The sequence below is a fragment of the Periplaneta americana genome, chromosome 7 (genome assembly GCF_040183065.1).
Source record: "Periplaneta americana isolate PAMFEO1 chromosome 7, P.americana_PAMFEO1_priV1, whole genome shotgun sequence".
Lineage (NCBI taxonomy): Eukaryota > Metazoa > Arthropoda > Insecta > Blattodea > Blattidae > Periplaneta > Periplaneta americana.
The window spans coordinates 159,418,550-159,437,504 of NC_091123.1; the positions used below are offsets into that span (position 1 = coordinate 159,418,550).

General features: G+C 33.7%; 1 protein-coding gene across 2 annotated transcripts in view; it reads left to right on the forward strand.

Annotated features, from left to right (window-relative positions):
• The window catches only part of ScsbetaA (Succinyl-coenzyme A synthetase beta subunit, ADP-forming), a 52,259-nt gene extending 36,808 nt beyond the window's left edge, over window positions 1-15,451 (forward strand). Inside the window, exons 9-10 of one of the 2 annotated variants that reach the window (XM_069831709.1) lie at window positions 543-1,345; window positions 14,363-14,501. In XM_069831709.1, coding sequence (XP_069687810.1) covers window positions 543-707 — 165 coding nt within the window. In that variant the 3' untranslated portion in view covers window positions 708-1,345; window positions 14,363-14,501. Of the gene's footprint in view, window positions 1-542; window positions 1,346-14,362 lie in introns of both variants that reach the window. The other variant, XM_069831708.1, reaches the window with a different exon arrangement.
• Window positions 15,452-18,955: the final 3,504 nt, after the last annotated feature.

Sequence of the window (18,955 nt, forward strand, 5' to 3'; positions counted from 1 at the left end):
ATTGATAAATATAATATAATGTAAATAATGCATGAAGTTAAACGTGTTTGTCCTTGGACCTTTGTGTTAATTTTATTGTCTCTTTGTATTAATATGTTTATTATTTGGTTTTTCTTCCTGTCCTACTGTTAAATTCCTTTCAAAAACTTAACTCAACCTTTCTTCATTACTAACCAGCTGCCGTGTAAACCTGCTTTTCAACTTTGTGGCATATCTAATTTTTGTGAAACCCTCTTGTGTTTCTTCCAGGTGTGGGTGTGTAACCATTGTGCTTCTTCCCTAGCCTTGCGACTTCATTTCAAATGGTTCCTTTTCTTCAGTAAATATACATGCTATTAAAAATACCATTTATTGTGTGGGTACCAGCTGCAAGTATTGTGGTGAATGTATTTAACTTAGTTACATCTAACCAAATATGCGAGCATTATTGTTTTACTAACATTTTACAGTAATATTGCAATTAATTTTGTTTTAGATTTACAGATTGTGAAGTGATCCATTTGATACAGAAATGTTTGGTGTTTCTTTCCCGTAATTCACAGGGTACAAATGTGGATGACGCTAAGGTTCTGATCGCAGCTTCGGGACTCAAGATTCTGGCCTGCGACAACTTGGACGAAGCAGCACGTTTGTCTGTCAAGCTGTCAAATATCGTCAGCTTGGCAAGATCTGCCAAACTAGATGTCAACTTTGAGATCCCCCTCTAGGAGATGAAGATAGACTGCCGATTCCCTCTGTACATCCATACAAACTCCTCTCATTTTACTATCATTCATGAAATTTATATACTGTACTTCATGTTGGAAGTCGTTTAATAGTATTATTTCTATGTTGAATTAAAATGAATGTGTATTACATTCACAAAGTGATACAATGCTTTTGCAATCATTTTTGAGTGAAATAATGTGTATTCTAGTTCATTTAATAAGCTTTTGTAGTAAAAAATAATCAGTGTCCAGCATATCTTTCAAAATTTAAGAGCACCGTTTGTGTTTTGTAGTGAAATCGTTTTGGAGCTCCGGTGTAATCGAATCTTTATCCTGCTCCAGAGCACATGTACTTAGTTTATATTTTTAAACGTTGTACTTACTAACTTGAAGCTAAATGAAATTGTGTAAATATCTTGAAAGTTATTTATCTGACTTTCTAAATGATATAATTATATGTTCACACATTATGTGTGGTATATGTTCTAATTCTTCCAACATGCATTACGTGTATAATCCTTTACAGGGTCCCAGTCACAGTTTTTGGTTACAGAAGCCTGATGGTTTGAAGAATCAGAAACATCTCCTACAGCTTGATATCTCTCAACATTCAGGGCTTCAGAAATATGTTCTTTGTAGTAAGTTACTTTGGCAATGAGTGTGTGTTTGTGTGTGAGTGATTTCAAGGACTACAAAAGTTGCATGGAAGCAACTGTGAGCATCAGACATAAAGTAATACTCCAGACAGGACCAGTCTGACCACATTCTGGTATTTGAATGAGATTACACAAAATTATTTCACACAACTGACCCAGAAGTAGTGACTCCAGTGCCGTAATAGAAAATACACAGACATTGGCTAGAAAATTGGTACCTTTATAACAGATTTTGACCTAGCTACATTTGCCATTTACAAGCCCTGCCATATGTAAAATAAAAGTCTCGAAGAACCAGAATTGGTTCATTTTAGAATCTAATTGTCCGTGCTATTACGAATACATGGACTTTATTTATTATAACATGTTTTTCAAATGAAGGATAATTTATATATGGATGATATTGTATTGTCAAAAGATGGGCAATTTTCATAAATATGATTTCAAATTCAAATTTAAATTTATTCACAATTTACATTTTAAATGATGCATATGAATATATATCCGAAATGAGCATATGCTCATTCTCGGGTACAGTCCAGTAGTCTACATAAATTTTACAGAGATCAGTAATAATGTTGATGTTAGAAATAATAGTAACAATAATAATAATAATAATAATAATAATAATAATAATAGAATATCCGTGACAGAGATGATACAAAGATAGTAATACAAATTAATTCATTAATAATAATAATAATAATAATTTATTTATTTATAATATTAATGTGCGAAACAACAGCACAAGGCCAATTACAGTTTAGCACAAGATACAAACAAAACAACAAATGATGATGAGAATGAATGATAGAAATGGCAGTGAGATAAAATATAATCAATATAATAGTTTACCTTAATCAATTGACCAAATGCAACAAAATAAATAGCACAAATAATAATTATTAAAATTAGTTCAGTGAGATAATTAAAAATAAAAATAATAATAATAATAATAATAATAATAATTAATAATAATAATAATAATAATAATAATAATAATAATAATAATAATAATTACTTACTGGCTTTTAAGGAACCCGTAGGTTCATTGCCGCCCTCACATAAGCCCGCCATCGGTCCCTATCCTGTGCAAGATTAATCCAGTCTCTACCATCATATCCCACCTCCCTCAAATCCATTTTAATATAATAATAATAATAATAATAATAATAATAATAATAATAATAATAAAACAAAAATATTTACAAACAATAAAATAAATACTAAGATGGATAAAATAAAATATAAAACCACTTAGCGAGAGTTAACACAACTTAAATAAGCATATAATAACCAGAAAAAAAAATGACGATCTCGAAAATCAACAGAAAAGTTTGGTGTATCGCAGACGACAGCAACCTCTGTATTGACATTGTGTTATGCATTATTGGTAGGAGGGGAGAGCCGAAGGTCTACGTGACTGCCGTTCTCTTCGAATCTTCTCATACAATCATGGGAAGTTAATGCTGAAAAACAAAATGTCTACGAGTCAAACTGTTCATTATTACCAGGATAAATACAAATAATACTGAAATATATTATTCAAGTTTCAGTTATAGATCTCCCCTTTTGTGCAAGAGGTATCATATCAAAATATTTTATGAATGGCGGGGAAAATATAAATTTCAATAACTCTCTAGTGACAGAGATAGTGACAAGTACAAGCAAGTGTATCTGTGGCGATGCTAAGAAATCATTTATTGGAGATATACACTGTTATTAATTAAAAAATGATCTATATATTATATTTATTACAATGTTTTATCTTATAGGTTACATGCATCAGATAAGTACAATAAATATTAGTAACATATAATGCTAGTAACACTTAAAATTTACAAATAGAGTTTCGAGAAATATGATTGCATATTCAGTGATATATTAAAAACTGAAAAATTGTAAAATTTAATTCACGGAGGTTGTGATTTCAACTTAGTGCAGTTTCTGATAGAGGAAAAGAGAGAGAAAAAGAAAAAGAAAACACAAGAATCAAAGTCTGGAGCAGTAACCGTTATAATAGCTTTCTGTCTGTGAAAAAAGTTGTCAGTGACTTTTGAAAAGATAACAGAATTGGTGAAACTGGTGCTGAAATGTTGAAGGCCTCAATTAAACACTGTCTTACTTTCAGAATTAACTAAACGGTGATGTGATTGGTATGCAAATAACCATGCTAGAATTGCTAACAAGAATCCGAGATTGGCGCATAAAGAGTTCAGCAAAATAATATTGGTTTGGAGTGTGGTTGTGCATGTATATTTATTTCTACTGGATGTGAGAGAGAAGCCATTTTGGAAGCCCTGTTAAATATTTATTGTAAGGATGGAATTTATGTAAACGAACAGAATTTGTTTACAGTGTAATAACTGCTTGAACAGCTCTGAAGTGAACATTAAACCATGTATGTAAACTGATGGTATAAATTGTGCACTAATAGCATTTATGTGCGAATTTTAGATCATCTTCTTGCATTTAAATCAGTTATATCAGATTCTATAAAATTTCTTCGCTTTGAGACTCTCACTTCTTGCATTCTCCTGTACATGAAGAAGAATGGAAGTTCCTGAAGATGGAACCAGTTTGTTACGCTAAATCTTTTTACCCTTTACAACATGATGGGAATATAATTGCTCCACGTTGACCACTGGGAAAATTGAAATTTGGAAGATCTTATTGATGTGTCACTAATATCGAAATCCTAATATTTTCAATCCTTTAACACTCCTATCCTTGATTACTGTGCATGAGATCATTTGAGATTGTGATTTTTCAGGTTTATTTTGGTTATAACACTTGATTTATTTGTTTCTTAATATACACTTTTACTTGCACTTTATTTTTAAATTTAGCTTTGTGCACATTCTTTAACCTTCATAATTTATTATTTTTCTTATTTTTGCCACATGCTCACAGCAACTAAATTTAGTTACCACTTTCTAAAAACGTTCCATTTTGAATTGAGAAATGTGTCTTGTATAAATTTCCCCGTGAATGGGACAAACACCATGTGACAGGATGAACTTTACACTTCTGATTGAGAAAAGCAAGACTGCCTCTTTGATTGGAATTGAAATATTTATATCTGTAGTATATTATGTATAGATAACATTCAGTTTTCATGGAATTAGTTCGAACATAGTTTTCAATTCTGTCTTACCTTGAAAAGCATAGTATTGCAGTCTATCAAATTACATTAGTTTGGTTTTGTTACGTGTTAACTGGCATTTCTTTGAAAATAAATATTGTATGAATTTAAAATTAGAAGTTTAAGTAGATTTAAGGGTACTGGATATAGCTGGCAACAGTATTTTCGCATATAAATATGAATATATAAATTATTTTTTTCTATGTTTCTATCAAACACAGACTAATGTCCTTTGTACCGTGTGATAAACAAGTGTTTGTGAGTTGTGAGCTGGCCACAGAGACAAATTATTTTTCGTTGTTTTAATACAGGAATGACAGAAAAAAGGGTATTGAAAAAAATATGTTAGTCTAAATTCAGGAACCATTTACTCAGGTCCACACCTGTGGAGTAATGGTCAGCTCGTCTGTCTGCGAAACCAGGTGGCCCGGGTTCGAATCCCGGTCGGGGCAAGTTACCTGGTTGAGGTTTTTTCCGGGGTTTTCCCTCAACCCAATACGAGCAAATCCTGGGTAACTTTCGGTGGTGGACCCTGGACTCATTTCACCGGCATTATCACCTTCATTTCATTCAGACACTAAATAATCTAGATGTTGATACAGCATCGTAAAATAACCCAATAAAATAAAAAATAAATAAATTTACTCAGAAACTACTTAAGATAAAGGGCTGAAATTTTGTATGCTAACGTGAACTATATAGTTCTTCAAAATGAATGGACCATGGACAACAACTGCTGCCGTCATTGCAGCAGCAAGATAGAAACTCTCCCACACGTCCTCGGTTCTTGCCCTCATGGTGAGGCTTTACGCAAAACCAGACATCACAAAGTAAGAAGCGCCATTGCTCAAGCACTGCGTAATACTGGGTTTACTGTTTTTGAAGAGGTTCATGGTCTATCATCCACTGGCAGTACACTTAGGATAGATATGATCGCTTTCCAGGACCATCGTAGAGGTTTTATAATTGACCCTACAGTTCATTTCGAGACTTGCAAGAGCCAACCGCAAAATGTCCGTAAGGAGAAACAATTCATCTATGAACCAACAATCCCGTCTTATCAAGACAAGTATCAATTACAACAGATAGAAGTAATAGGCTTGATGATCGGAGCAAGAGGATCCATCCCGAAGTAGTTTTTTTATTTTTGTAAGGCTTTTCATTTTCCATCATCTATAATTACCAATGTTTGTTTACTTTTTTGAAAGGTTTGATTGCATTGATAAGAAATCACCTCAGATAAGACATTTCACTGTAATTTATTTATTTTTCTCGTTCTTGCATTGGATTTATATTCATAACAAATTATCCATGTAATATGTACTATTCAAAGTTTTTTTTGCGGAGAGACACGTCATATTTTTTTTACGGAAAAATGAACGTATGGGGATATGTCACATTGAAAAAGTACTATTTTTATTCCACTCATTTTCCCAAATAATATGTTTTTGATATGGAGACAAGTTTGAAATGTGTGAGATTAGAACTTTTTATAATAGGTGTTCCTAACTCTTGATAATCGTAAATTCAATAGACTTTTCGCTAATATGTTTTCACGGGATATCAGCCGAGTTAAAATTTTGGAATGCTCCAAGCTTTCAACTGCTATCTCTGCAGCCATCTTCAGGGAAGTTGTGTCTGGCCAGAAAGTCGTGGGTTATATAGATGTTAGGCTGTCTCAGGTGATATGGGATTGGTTGGCAGATCGGCCAATCCGGGGCCGGGAATTATCATTCCTCGTAAGCTCCGCCCCTCCCGGGATTCTTGTGTGAAGTTTGGCGGGCGACGAGTCCTGTTCCGCCGGTTGGAATTGGTTGCCGTCTTCGGTCCGTGATCTTCGTGACCTTGATTGTAAGAGGGCCTAAGCTGGTCCAAGGCCGGTGTCCATGCCTGACTGAGCTGCAGTCCACCGTCTCTGTTAAAGTTGTTTTTCTCCAGCTTAATCTCTATGGCCTCCTTGATTGTACGATCCCAGTAGTGGCTTGATTTGTTAATGACCTTGGTGTGGTCAAACAGTATTTTATGCTCCTTTTCTATGCTGTGTTGCGCCACTGCAGATTTTTCCAGGTAATAGAGCCTCAGGTTCCTCTTATGCTCTTTGATTTTGTCTTCTCTGAAGATGGCTGCAGAGATAGCAGTTGAAAGCTTGGGACATTCCAAAATTTTAACTCGGCTGATATCCCGCGAAAACATATTAGCAAACCAACGCCGAGTAAGCCTCAAATCATACATTCATTAGACTTTTCTTTGTCCATGCCTATATTAAAACAATGAAACATAATTTCTTTCTGTTGCCAGGGGCCTGTTTCTCAAAACTCATGGACTAGTAATACTAGTCTGTACACTAGTAATATTAGTTTATTGTGCAAGTCTGTGTTTCTAGAAACTACAAGGGTAAAGTAGTAGTTACCAGTTCACAGACTAGTGATATTGGTCGATTTCACCAGTTCATAAGTGATTCTGTTTCTCAAAATGCTAATCTAGTTGATTACACTAGTATTCAACAGGAATATTCCTACAAGACTCTAAAGACTGATGATTTCTACATTATCAGTTACCAGTGACAACCTTTCTCAGATAAAACAAAATATTGTAGTTATTTTCTTTTAATATCTGGTTTGGTGATTCCAAATGAAGTGATGAAGAAGTTGTGAGAAGAGCTGAAACTATATCGAGAAAGAACAATTATTATTCCTTTACGGGAGCATTGTTTAAATATAATGAACGGTTTAGGTAAAGTACTGAAAAGCTTGAAAAAGTTGTTAAATATAGTGGGACCTGCCATAACAAGACAAAAAAAATAGAAGTCTTGCATTTTCAGCAAAGCTTCAAATACAAATTGCTTTACAAATCGGGATGTTGATTATTTTCCAATGCCGTCTAGTCTTTCTGTCCTAGACCAGCAACACTTGCAGAATTTTTTCCTAATAATATAATACCAATTCATCAACTGCAGTAATTTTTACTGGCTTTCCTCCTCCACTGCCAGTTCTTCTGGCATTGTCAACTTTAGCCTACAAATTAAATATAAAACGACAATAATTTATGAATAGATCAAATATAAAACTGAAAAAAAAAAAAAAATTAGCGAATTTTTCATCAAGTCATAAGTGGCATTCATGTTGGCAGTAGACCCACTAGCTACATCATATGTTCATATTACAATACTGTGAACTTGAATTGGTACTTATCAAAATTACTTTCTTAATGTTGGGCCAGTAAGTGTCCCTAACGTATGCATAATCTTTGTTCTGAGGTATCAGTTCCATAGCCCCACACATTACAACACTTTTTGTCCATTCGTTTACTTCATCATTTTTTGTTAACATGCTTGAAAAAGCACCAAATAATAATTCTTTGATTCATTAATCATATTGAGTATAGTTAATTTGCTTTCAACTGATGGAATTTCAACCGAAAAGAGAAATCAAAACCAAAACACAAACAACTTAGCCTTCTAATATCAAATAACAATACCTACCAATGGCTATAAACAAATGAACTCAATCAGCTGACTAGTGAAACAGATCATGTGACTAGTGAAAAATTGTCACAAGTTATTAGACTGGTAAAATAGTTTGAGAAACAGAATCTACTAGAGCTGGTGAAATATACTCTAGTAACTAGTAACTGGTGAACTACTAAACTAGTATTTTTGAGAAACAGGCCCCTGGTCACAAGTCACCAACATTTGTTTATCACACCATGCAAAGGACATGGAGGAAAAAAATAATTTATATATTTATATTTGCATGCGAAAATAGTGTTACCAGCTCTACCCAGTACTCTTCATAAAATAGGTGTAGAAATTAAGAAAATTAAATTTTTTTCGAACTGTAAAGATGGTAATAGGGATTGAATTAGAATTTTGAACAAATTTTTCATACGGATAGAAAATAATAATATGGTTTGGAGGAGGTAATCTTAACATAATGAAAGCATACATGGTTTCATAGTAGTGCTATTCGTTGGAAAGATATTTCCTTGTGACTGTTTCTGTTACTTTGGGAAAATCAACCAAAATATCTCATCTGATATCTAGAATTAGTCATTAAGATGCGTATCGATGTTCTGCATTTACTAAAAAGAAACCAATTTGATTCTTTTGATTTATTAATGTTTTCAGGGTTTGGTTGACTTCATGAAGTAAGGGGACAACTTAATTAAAACTGTTGCAATAAGTTTTTCTCGTCGTGAAATGTCATTTTCTTTTTTGAAATGGTCATCATAATTATAATTATAAATCATTTTCTACAGATATTGGATATCATTACTTTTGAAGAATATCTTATTTTGAATGTGGTAAAGTAGATAAGATACTTCGATTAATCCTCTGACAAAAACTTAAGACACTACAGGCGAAACCTCTTCCTCATGTCTACTACATTAGATTTTGTCCCAGTTTAGAGTCTTTTAAGATATGGGTTGCGTGTGCGGTTTGACATGATGAAAAGGACGGAAGTATTGTATTGCACCAAATAGTATCGTAGTATGGAGAATAGAATTGTGCTTGCTTGCCTGCTTGCACTTGGTTATAGCATGTTTGCACCATACTGCACGAGTAATTGATTGATATTTATTGTAGGTTGTGTTTTGAAAGCTTGCAAAGTAGCTGAAGAGTTAATTCAAATCCACAATGGATTAATGGAGTTTTTCCTTTCTTGTCAAGTTGAACTTGGGAGAAAGGTATAAACCACTTCACATGAAGTATTTCTTTTGCTCCAGAGTAAGTTTCCCCTGTTTAATATTATGTATCCAGTTTCAGCACTGTTTTATCACCACCTAATTTCATATCTGATGCTTTAGTTATTAGCATTAATTTTTTGCCTCTGGCTAAATTGAATTCAGATTCTTCTGATGCACAGGTAGCATAAGTATTTCTTCAGATCCAAATGCTTTATCATTTGGTAACTGTTTCTTCATCTTGAAGGTAAGGTATATTTAATCTAATATCCATGCGTACTTTGTTTTTAAAACAAAATACGGTATACATTTGAATAAATAATTGGTAAGATATATGTAGCACACTGAAATCATCTTATTTAAGCACGTGCAGTGCTTGATTTCCTGATTAATTTGGATTCATTATGGTTGATTTATGAAAATTGAAACTCTGCCCTCTTCGACCTTCCAAAATTCATTATAAAAATCAGGAATATATTATACAGTTTCGTATGTCAGTCTTCATTGGCCATATGTTAAGGGGACACTCAACTTAAAAATTGGAGAAAAAGTGTCATAGAAATGAAAAATTAAATTTCTACACAAATTTACGTGACAGAACTAAATCAATACGCAGAATTCTTCCCCTATTCATTGAGAAGTAACAGTCAAATGCACTAAGCCAAAAAATAAAAAATGATAATTAAAAGTGATATTTCAATTAATGATTGATTAAAAATTGAAATATTTTTTGCTTTGAAAAGTATTGGATCTAATGAGCTGAGATTTTGCATGTTACTTTCCATGTGTATATTAAACTTTTCCTTCAAATTTGAAAAAGATTGGTCAAATAGGAAAAAAGTTCCAAAATATAGTTGAGTGTCCCCTTAAATTTAATTTTATTCGTAATTTGTGTAAGATATATTATCAAATATAAATACTTTCAGACAAACTCACTGACATAGTAATACAATATGTTGGTGTATGTTCAGTGATCAAGTAATAGAAGTAATTTATACAGGGTGGCACACGAAATGTCATACCATTTATTTTACACATAACATGTACTGATTTGTATTAAGGCTTTACAAAATTATACAGAATTAATAGGATTTGGAATTTTATCTCTAATGCAGAACATGTTCCATGTGACCGCCATTTTACCTCACAACCTCTTGCAAACAAATCCTTACATTTGTCACCACTTTTCGACACAAGTCTTCAGATAGCGCATGGGACAACTCCACTAGAAGGGCTCTGAGTTGCACCACATTTTCTGGCCTCCTGTGGTAGACTTTTAAGAATCCCCATAAAAAGAAATCGCACGGATTAATGTCCGGGCTACGAGGTGGCCACATTTTGCCGCAGCCATGGCGTTCAGGAAACCGATGTGACATCACACGAAGATCAAACATCTCGTGCAGGTAATCCAGAACAGTGTTTGTAGTGTGTGGATGGGCTCCATCCTGCATGAACCATTGTGTTTCCATAGGGAGATCTTTTGCCATGAGATGGGCGATAAAACTGCTTTCCAACATGGTTTTGTATCGCACTTGGTTGACAGCTTCATCGAAGAAAATTGGACTGATGATTCCATGGCTCGAAATTGCCCCAAACATTTCTTTTTCATGCAATATGCGAGGAGGTTCCCTCGCCCAGAATCGAACGTTTTGTTTATTCACAACACCGTTCACATGAAAGTAGGCCTTGTCTGTAGGCCGCATTTTTTCAACACAGAACCATTAGTTTCAACCTGTTGGGACAGTCTGTAAATTGTCTGCTTGCTAGGAATCCATCTTGTATTAAAGTGAGTACGGAAACATCTCTGATTCCTCACAACACTCTTGGTTTCGGCGAAAACCAGAACAACTTTCACCTTGTGTTCAACAGCCAGTTGTCCACCATTTCACAAATTGATGTTTGTGCTCGTAGCTATGGTTACATCCGAATTGTGATGCTGCCTATCGGATTTTCCATGAATTTCAGCATCCACTAGCGCAGATAGAAACATCGAAACTACAATATTAAAATTTTAATGCAATAATTAAATGGTATGACATTTCGTGTGCCATCCTGTATATTTAAAATGTTTCGCCCAGAAAATATTAAGGCCTTGAATATACAATTGACAAAGAGAAATTATACTATATACAATTAATGTAGACTCAAGCTTGCTTGTTGGTCAGCTTGCAGTTATAATTTCAAGTACATATCCTGCTTTTTGTTGCCAAGTGTTTTTAGTCTAATGTAAAGCACTGTTCGTAGAATGTTTGCCAGTTTCCCTTTACCATTTTTTTAAGACTGACAATTCGGAAAAATATAAAAAATTTGCTCAAATCTGGCTATAGCTTCCTGTGAAGCTGACTAAAATAATTTCAATACATTACTGTTCATTAACAGAAAACCACAGTTCACACACAATTTGTGTGCACTCAATGTTGGATCAGCCCACTTGAGGTATATGGATATAAAAAAAGAAATTGAGCTGGTGTCTGGTACAGTTCCTGGGTAGCTCAGTTGGTAGAGCATTAGGATGCTCAGCCAAAGTTCCCGGGTTTGGTACCCAGCCCCGCAACAATTTTTCCTTTGAAATTATTCATAAAATTCGTTATTAATTTAATTGGAGTAGATCGTTTTCAATAATGGAAAAGAATTTAAGAATCACTTAAATGTTTTTGACAATATAAAGGATATTACACTGGTAGGTTTCTTCTTTTATTTTTCTAAATAGTTAGTCTTTAAATTTTCATGAGCTAATAGTTGTAATTTTTGGTTTCAACATTGATATTACTTTCTTAAACAATAAGCAAACACGCGACATGTTGAAAACTGTTGTTCTCATAAAATTTTGAAAATTCGTTTTAATCCAAAATTAAGTGGCCAACAAAACTCTTTTCTAAAAATTACATCCTTAATTTTTAACAATTCTCAAAATGTCCCCAAGTTATAACTGCTTCAGTAGTATATTTCTCCCTCTCTCACTTGGTACAGAAATTAGTAAATGTTTACAGATAAAATTAGATGGATGTAATTTTGCAACTTTGGATATTAATTCGTATACCCTGTATCAAGAGATTGTAATCAATATATATGTTATCTGTTGTTAAATCAGAATAGATATTCAGTAATGTATTTTGATACATATGTAGAAGTGTAGAAAAATCATAAAAATAGGTCAATATTTTGAGATCAATTAATATAACTTAGTATGTAGTGTCTGAATGATCAGTCTTAACATCCTAACTATACTAGGGGCAGAAGAAATAGGCGGGTATGGCGAACCCCTCATTCACTACCCCAACTCCAATACAACTCAGAACCTGCTTGGTGTATGGTCCTGTGCCAAATAACATACTCCTCCATTCACACGTCTTGCACTATAGAAAAACTTTAAAGAATAAAATAATAACGTGATTTCTAGTAAGTACAAATACCTGATTACTGAATATTGTTTTGTTTAGTCAACTGTCCGAACGCAGGTCTGAAACTCATAAATGACAACAATAACACATTACTCGTGAGGTAACTAAGCCAGGCGATAATGGGTTATGGTGGCCAGTTTTTTTCCCGTCCATTGCATACATCGCTGAATAGTAACATATTACACTAATCAGACTTCAGATGATATTATCATTTATAATATTTTGCAAGTTAGCCATTTCACAAATGTAATAATTATTATAATGTAATGTAAACCTAATAGGAGAAATTAAAAATTTAGCATTACACATAAGTATTTTGTTTTTATGTGTTTTCAGAATATTGTATTAAAATAGTAAATACTAAATAATTGTTATACAATTAGCCTATTAACTTTGTGAATCATGAGAAAATTAAAGTGCAAAAAAAATATATAATATAATTTTACTGTGTGTAGAAAATGTACACGTTATTATAACATGAACAAGTTCCATAATAAAAAAATACTTATGTATTAGAAGCATACTAAGAATGACTTAGCTTATCAAAACAAATAACACAATAAATATGAGTATAAAATCGTTCTGCACAAATTCTTTGAATCTATTGTAGAGAAACACCACACGCCTTGGCAGTGGCTGTCTGCGTTGATGATAGGACACTTTTAATATCCTCACAATCTTTTAAGTTCTTTCAAGAAACCGTAAACGTGATTAATAACGCCTTTAGTATGACTTCTGATATTAGAGCTTGACTGAGACATGATAGCGATTACTTGGATGATTAGTATAAAATAAAAATAAATTATGAGTGATTAGTATTTAAAAATACTGTTTATCATCATATATAATATATTTGTGAGCAAGCTATAACGTAATAGTATCACAGACGAGAACTTGTCAACAACTAGCATTCGAACGCAGTGACAAAAAGGTCTCTTTGTTCAGGTCATAAACTGCTAGAGAAAGTGTGGAGTGAGAAGTTTCCGCACAAGACCAAAAACCCGCCTATTTCTTCTGCCTTTACTATAACTACTCGCATATATGCAAAACGGTACATAAAATATTTAGGTTCAGTATTGTAGTAAATTATAAGTTACACTATTTACGTTATTGAGTTATTTATATAGTGGGTAACATTACTCAATTTCACTTAGAGTTCTTTTTATGTGGCAAAAAGATAAAATTCTATAACATTTTCTTTCGATGTCTTGTAACACTAGTGCAAGAATTAAGGGATGAATGTATGAAAGTTTTTTCGGGAATTGGTGAATGTGAATGTATACCTTAACTAAATTTTTATAGAAAATGAATATTCGTAATCTTAGAATAAACCAATTTTTAAGAGATAACAGTATAACTTCACAGAATATACAATGTAGTATATATAGTATAAGTTCTTCCTTTTTGGTCATGATTTTTAACTATATTGTTGCAAAATCTGTGATACTAGTGAAATCTGCAGAATAAGCGATAGAATATTTAGTATGGTCTTAGAAATAAAGATGGCCGTAGACTGAATACGATATTTATTGACCTGTAAAATTGTTACTTCAAAATTCTGCCATCTTTTCTTGAATACTATATAAAAAAAAAATAAATACGTAATATCTATTGTGATACTCGTAAAAGTTACAGACATGAGAGGTGACAAACATTACTTACAAATGTCCTTCACAAGCTGGACATAATGAAAGTTGCATGCATAATATATTGTGGCATGGGTTACTTAATTTGCATGGTTTTGTTCCTTTATGTTTTGTTTTCCTACAGGGAAGTATGGCACACAAAGCAGAAGAGATAATGAATAGTGCCAACTTTCCAACATTGGAGCTTGAAATGGACTATGATCTTGCTGCCCAGTTGGCTGTGAAGAGAGCCAAAGAATCAAAAGGATTGAAAAATAAGAGGAGCTCTATTGGTCCAAAAGAAAATGGCGATTCAGGAATTTGTGGGGCTTGAAAAATTGGTTTTGTGTTGTTTCAAAGTGAAGAATTGTAGAATTAGAAATTTTACAAAGAAAATGTCTTTATGAAATTAGCTTCCGACTTACATTCGTGTTCTAATGTTGAAAAAATTGAAAGAAGGTATGGTTGCCATTATAATGAAGCTGGATTCCATGATGTTTATCCTAATCCGATATTTAATAAAGTATAAAAGTCATTTTAAAATATTTAGCATTTAACCAGTTTTCCATCATAAGCTGTAAAAACCTATAAAACTGAAAACTTTTCATGTGAATACGGGATCCTGAAAATTGGTTACATAAACTGATCCTGCTGTTTATTTATTTTCATGTGCCGTTAACATCCTACATGTTCTGCTGGGAAGAACATGGAATAAGTATTAACGGCAAATGAGAAATCATTTCCTTGTTCCTATCTATTTGTTACATCTGCCTCTTTTGGGGTGAATTTTCTAGGCCTTTTCTTTCTTTTTCAACTCTAGTCATTCAAAATTCTACATTCATTTTCGTAGGTGAATTTCTTGCAATCTCCAAAGTGGTGTATTTCTAATTATTTTACCTTTGATGGAACACCACACTTATTTGCTATGAAATGAACAAAATCTTGAGCATCCTACTGCGAAACCACTGCCATTTATTTTTATACTAGCAGTGAACACAAGGAAATATTTTTTTCTGTAACTGTTACCTGCAGTGGAAATAATAATGAAATAAGTTGCGAAAATGGAGAAATAAATGTGGTGCTACTTTAAAGGATAATGTAATAGTGGTCTTGTACAATATATTTAATTTAGTATTATATTATAAATAGCAATCAATGTTTATATAGTGTATTTGTGAAAACATTGTACATTTTGTCTTGTTACATAAATTAAAGCAACTCATGTTGAAATGGACTCTCTATTACTGAAAACTGTCACATTTTCATCTTCTCTTGATGAATGTTTATTGCATTATTGACTAAAATATTTTCTATAAAAGGTGTAGACTATACACTGCCAGAGACCCAGATTCAAGTGATTTTGTGATGGACAGAGACTGTGTTTGAAACCGATTTTCATGAAGTAGCCCATATTGCCCTGTCAATTTTTTTGCTGTCAATATTGTCCATTATCCAAAGGCAACATTGAAGATGATAATGTGATTTACAGTTTGAGTATATTATTCTGGGTAGGAGATGCATATGGTCAAGTAATCGAGTACCTAGTACACTGGGCTGCAAAAGAATTGACGATATGAAATTGTATATTTTCCGAAGACTTTAGCAAACACGGCAAGGTGGAAAGATGTTTTTCTGAAATTAGTTTTTTCATTCATTCATTATTAGCACTACAGCCCATGAAGGGCCTGGGCTTCCTTAATCAGTAGAAACCATTCATCTCTATCTTGAGCCCGTTGTCTCCATCTCTTGCATCCAACTCTCCGCAGATCATCCTCCACATCCTGAAGCCACCTCAACCTTGGTCTTCCTCTCTTAATCCTCCTGGGTGTCCATATAATGCCCGTTTAGGTAGTCGGCCTTCTGGCATGCGTTCAAGATGTCCCAACCATCTAAGTCTGCCTTTCTTAATGAAGGAAACTATACTCGGTTCTCCATACAGTTCAATTAGTTCTTTATTTGTTCTACTTCTAAACTGACCATTTTCAAAATGGGGACCATATATCTTTCTCAGGACTTTTCTTTCCCAAACAGCTAGCATATTTTCATTATTTATTGTTAAAACCCAAGCTTCGCTAGCATATGTAACCACTGGTCTTAGAATAGTTTTATAAATTATTTTCTTTGCAGATCTGGATAATGAACCGAGTTTAAATAGTTTTCCAAGCCCAAACATGCACCTAATTAGTTTTTTAAAAACATATAAATACGACTTTTATAACATGTTCATGTTAACTACTGAAGCTTTCCTGGCGACGTGATAACTCAAAATTTTCTCGGGCTTCCAGCCAGGTCATAAGTTGGTGATCCACCGATGTTTCAGAACATCAAAGAAGCATCAGATTAATGCAGCCCGAAAAATCCGGATTGGCTGAACACTGTATTGAAAAAAGCCGTAGGGCTAATTTTAATAACACCAAGGTCCTGGCGAAGTGTTCGGGCTACTGGGATAGAAGACTAAAGGAAACCCTGGCCATAGCGGCGGAACACGGTAACCTGAATTGAGACTCGGGTCTCCAACTAAGCGCGGCATGGGCATCAGCTATTAAATTTCTCAGCGCCCAGATGATGAGCCATCATCAGTGGAGGACACATAAGAACTCGTCCGCCGAGCCCATCGTGAGACCCGTGGTCAATCAGCCGAACAGCACAAAGTAAGACGACACGTCGGCCGCATTCACGCCACAGTCCGCACTAATAAGAACCAATCAGCGCACAGCTCCTCGGCTGACTACTCCCTCTGAGACTATGAATTAAGGAGCTGGGTACCTTTAGATATCATTTAACCCTGAAGATGAGGAAGATGAACATCCTCGAAATGTCGGTGGATCACCAACTTATGACCTGGCTGGAAGCCCGAGAAAATTTTGAGTTATGTTCATGTTATTATTTAGTATGAATTGATTTTAAATTGCGTATATACTTTTATTTTACAACATTAATTAGAATACCACACGAAAATAGTGAAACTGCAGTTTATATGGTATTCCACAGGCTTCCTTATTATCCATGGATGCTGTCATTATTACAGTCGATATATACATTCAGTTGTGTTTCATATTGTATTAACAAAAATGTATCAATTTTATTATAAATGTAATTTAACCAATCTTCTTAATGTATCCAGCTGTTTGCTGACAACATAAAGTCCACTATAGTCCACTGTAGTCTATTCAGTTGTTGTTTTTCACGAAAAATGAGGGGCTAAATGTAATTTAACATGTTATTATAAATACAGATACAGAACTGAAAATTGAAACATATAACTACACATTTCTCCTTTGCATGGAATAAAAACTCTTTAGAAAATTAAAGCCAGTTCAGATGTGTTTGTGTAATATTCTTGTACTAAGTCAAGTCCTCGTAACATGATATTTCAATTATGCAAATCTGACTTTCAGGTAGAAGCTCCCTGTGGAGCGTTCCGGGATAGCTCAGTTGGTAGAGCATTCGTGTGCTAAGCAAAGGGTCCCAGGATTGATACCCGGCCCCGGAACAATTTTTCCCTTGAAATTATTCATGATATTTCAAATTCATAGCGACTTCGACTCAATATTTCTTTTGCAGCCCAGTGTATGTATTAGAATGGAGGTGGGGGAGGGGTGAACCTTGAACTCTTATTTCGTGAAGGTGTTATTGGACTAATTTTAATTACTCATTACGTCAATGAAAACTTTTAGTTCACAGCACAGTAGAGGCATTACATCTAACCATTGTTTGAGCTGAATACATATTGAAAGAATTGAAATGCCTGTGTTGACAGTATTTAAAACATAAGGTCACTATTTTCTATTAATTGGATGTCTTAAGAATCAAGGTGTATTGAGATGAGCTTATGTTAACTTACTGTTATTTTTGAGAGGCAAATTATTTACAATTCCGCTATTTTCACTTGGTAAGAATATGAGATAATGAATAGGGCTTAGGATTGTTAGATAAATAAATATTTTATTTGCATTGTAATAGAAACTCGTAACTGTGTTTTAAGTTTCGGACAAGGTCATCTGAGCATATATTTTAAATTTTATTTCACATAAAACCACATATTTTGAATTTTTTAAAATGTAAATGCATATTTTTAAATATTCACATAAAAATGTAAATTTTCATCAAATCATTTTCGACAACCCATTTCAAATTAATCATCACCCGAATGTTCAGTACAGTTGCTTAGGTGTGATAGCTGGCAACTGTTTTTCGGAATTGCCTATCTGTTACCTGTGGAACTGCAGTCTGCTCTCTCAGCATAAGAAATTAGAGCTGTCATCACTAAAAAGTAGTACTGTAACACACATAAACATTGATGTGTCATTTAGGAATACCTTGTAAATTATCATAATGCTGATTCAGGAAACAATTATAATTTCATAAACATCAGCTGCCTCTGTTTTTGTTTCAAATCATAAACATGTCTCTAGGGAGTGAATGTTGTTGCTCAATGGCCAGAGCACTTTTTTTCCCAGTGCAAGGCAGTGTTCCATGATAATCGTCAGTCATTTGTGATGGACAACTCGAGGATGAATCTCATTGTGGTGCTGTAATTCTTCAGCAGTTGGTGAGACAGCATAATTTATACTGGTGAGTGCTGCATATTGTTTACATTCACATAAAATAATTGAAACATAATTAAATATTTTTCGTTACATATTTTCCTGATTTTTAGCACCTAAAAAAAATTTTTCGAGTCCTTCTAATAGTAGTATCTAGTTAGTTTGTGGTTTTACATACAGACCACACCAGT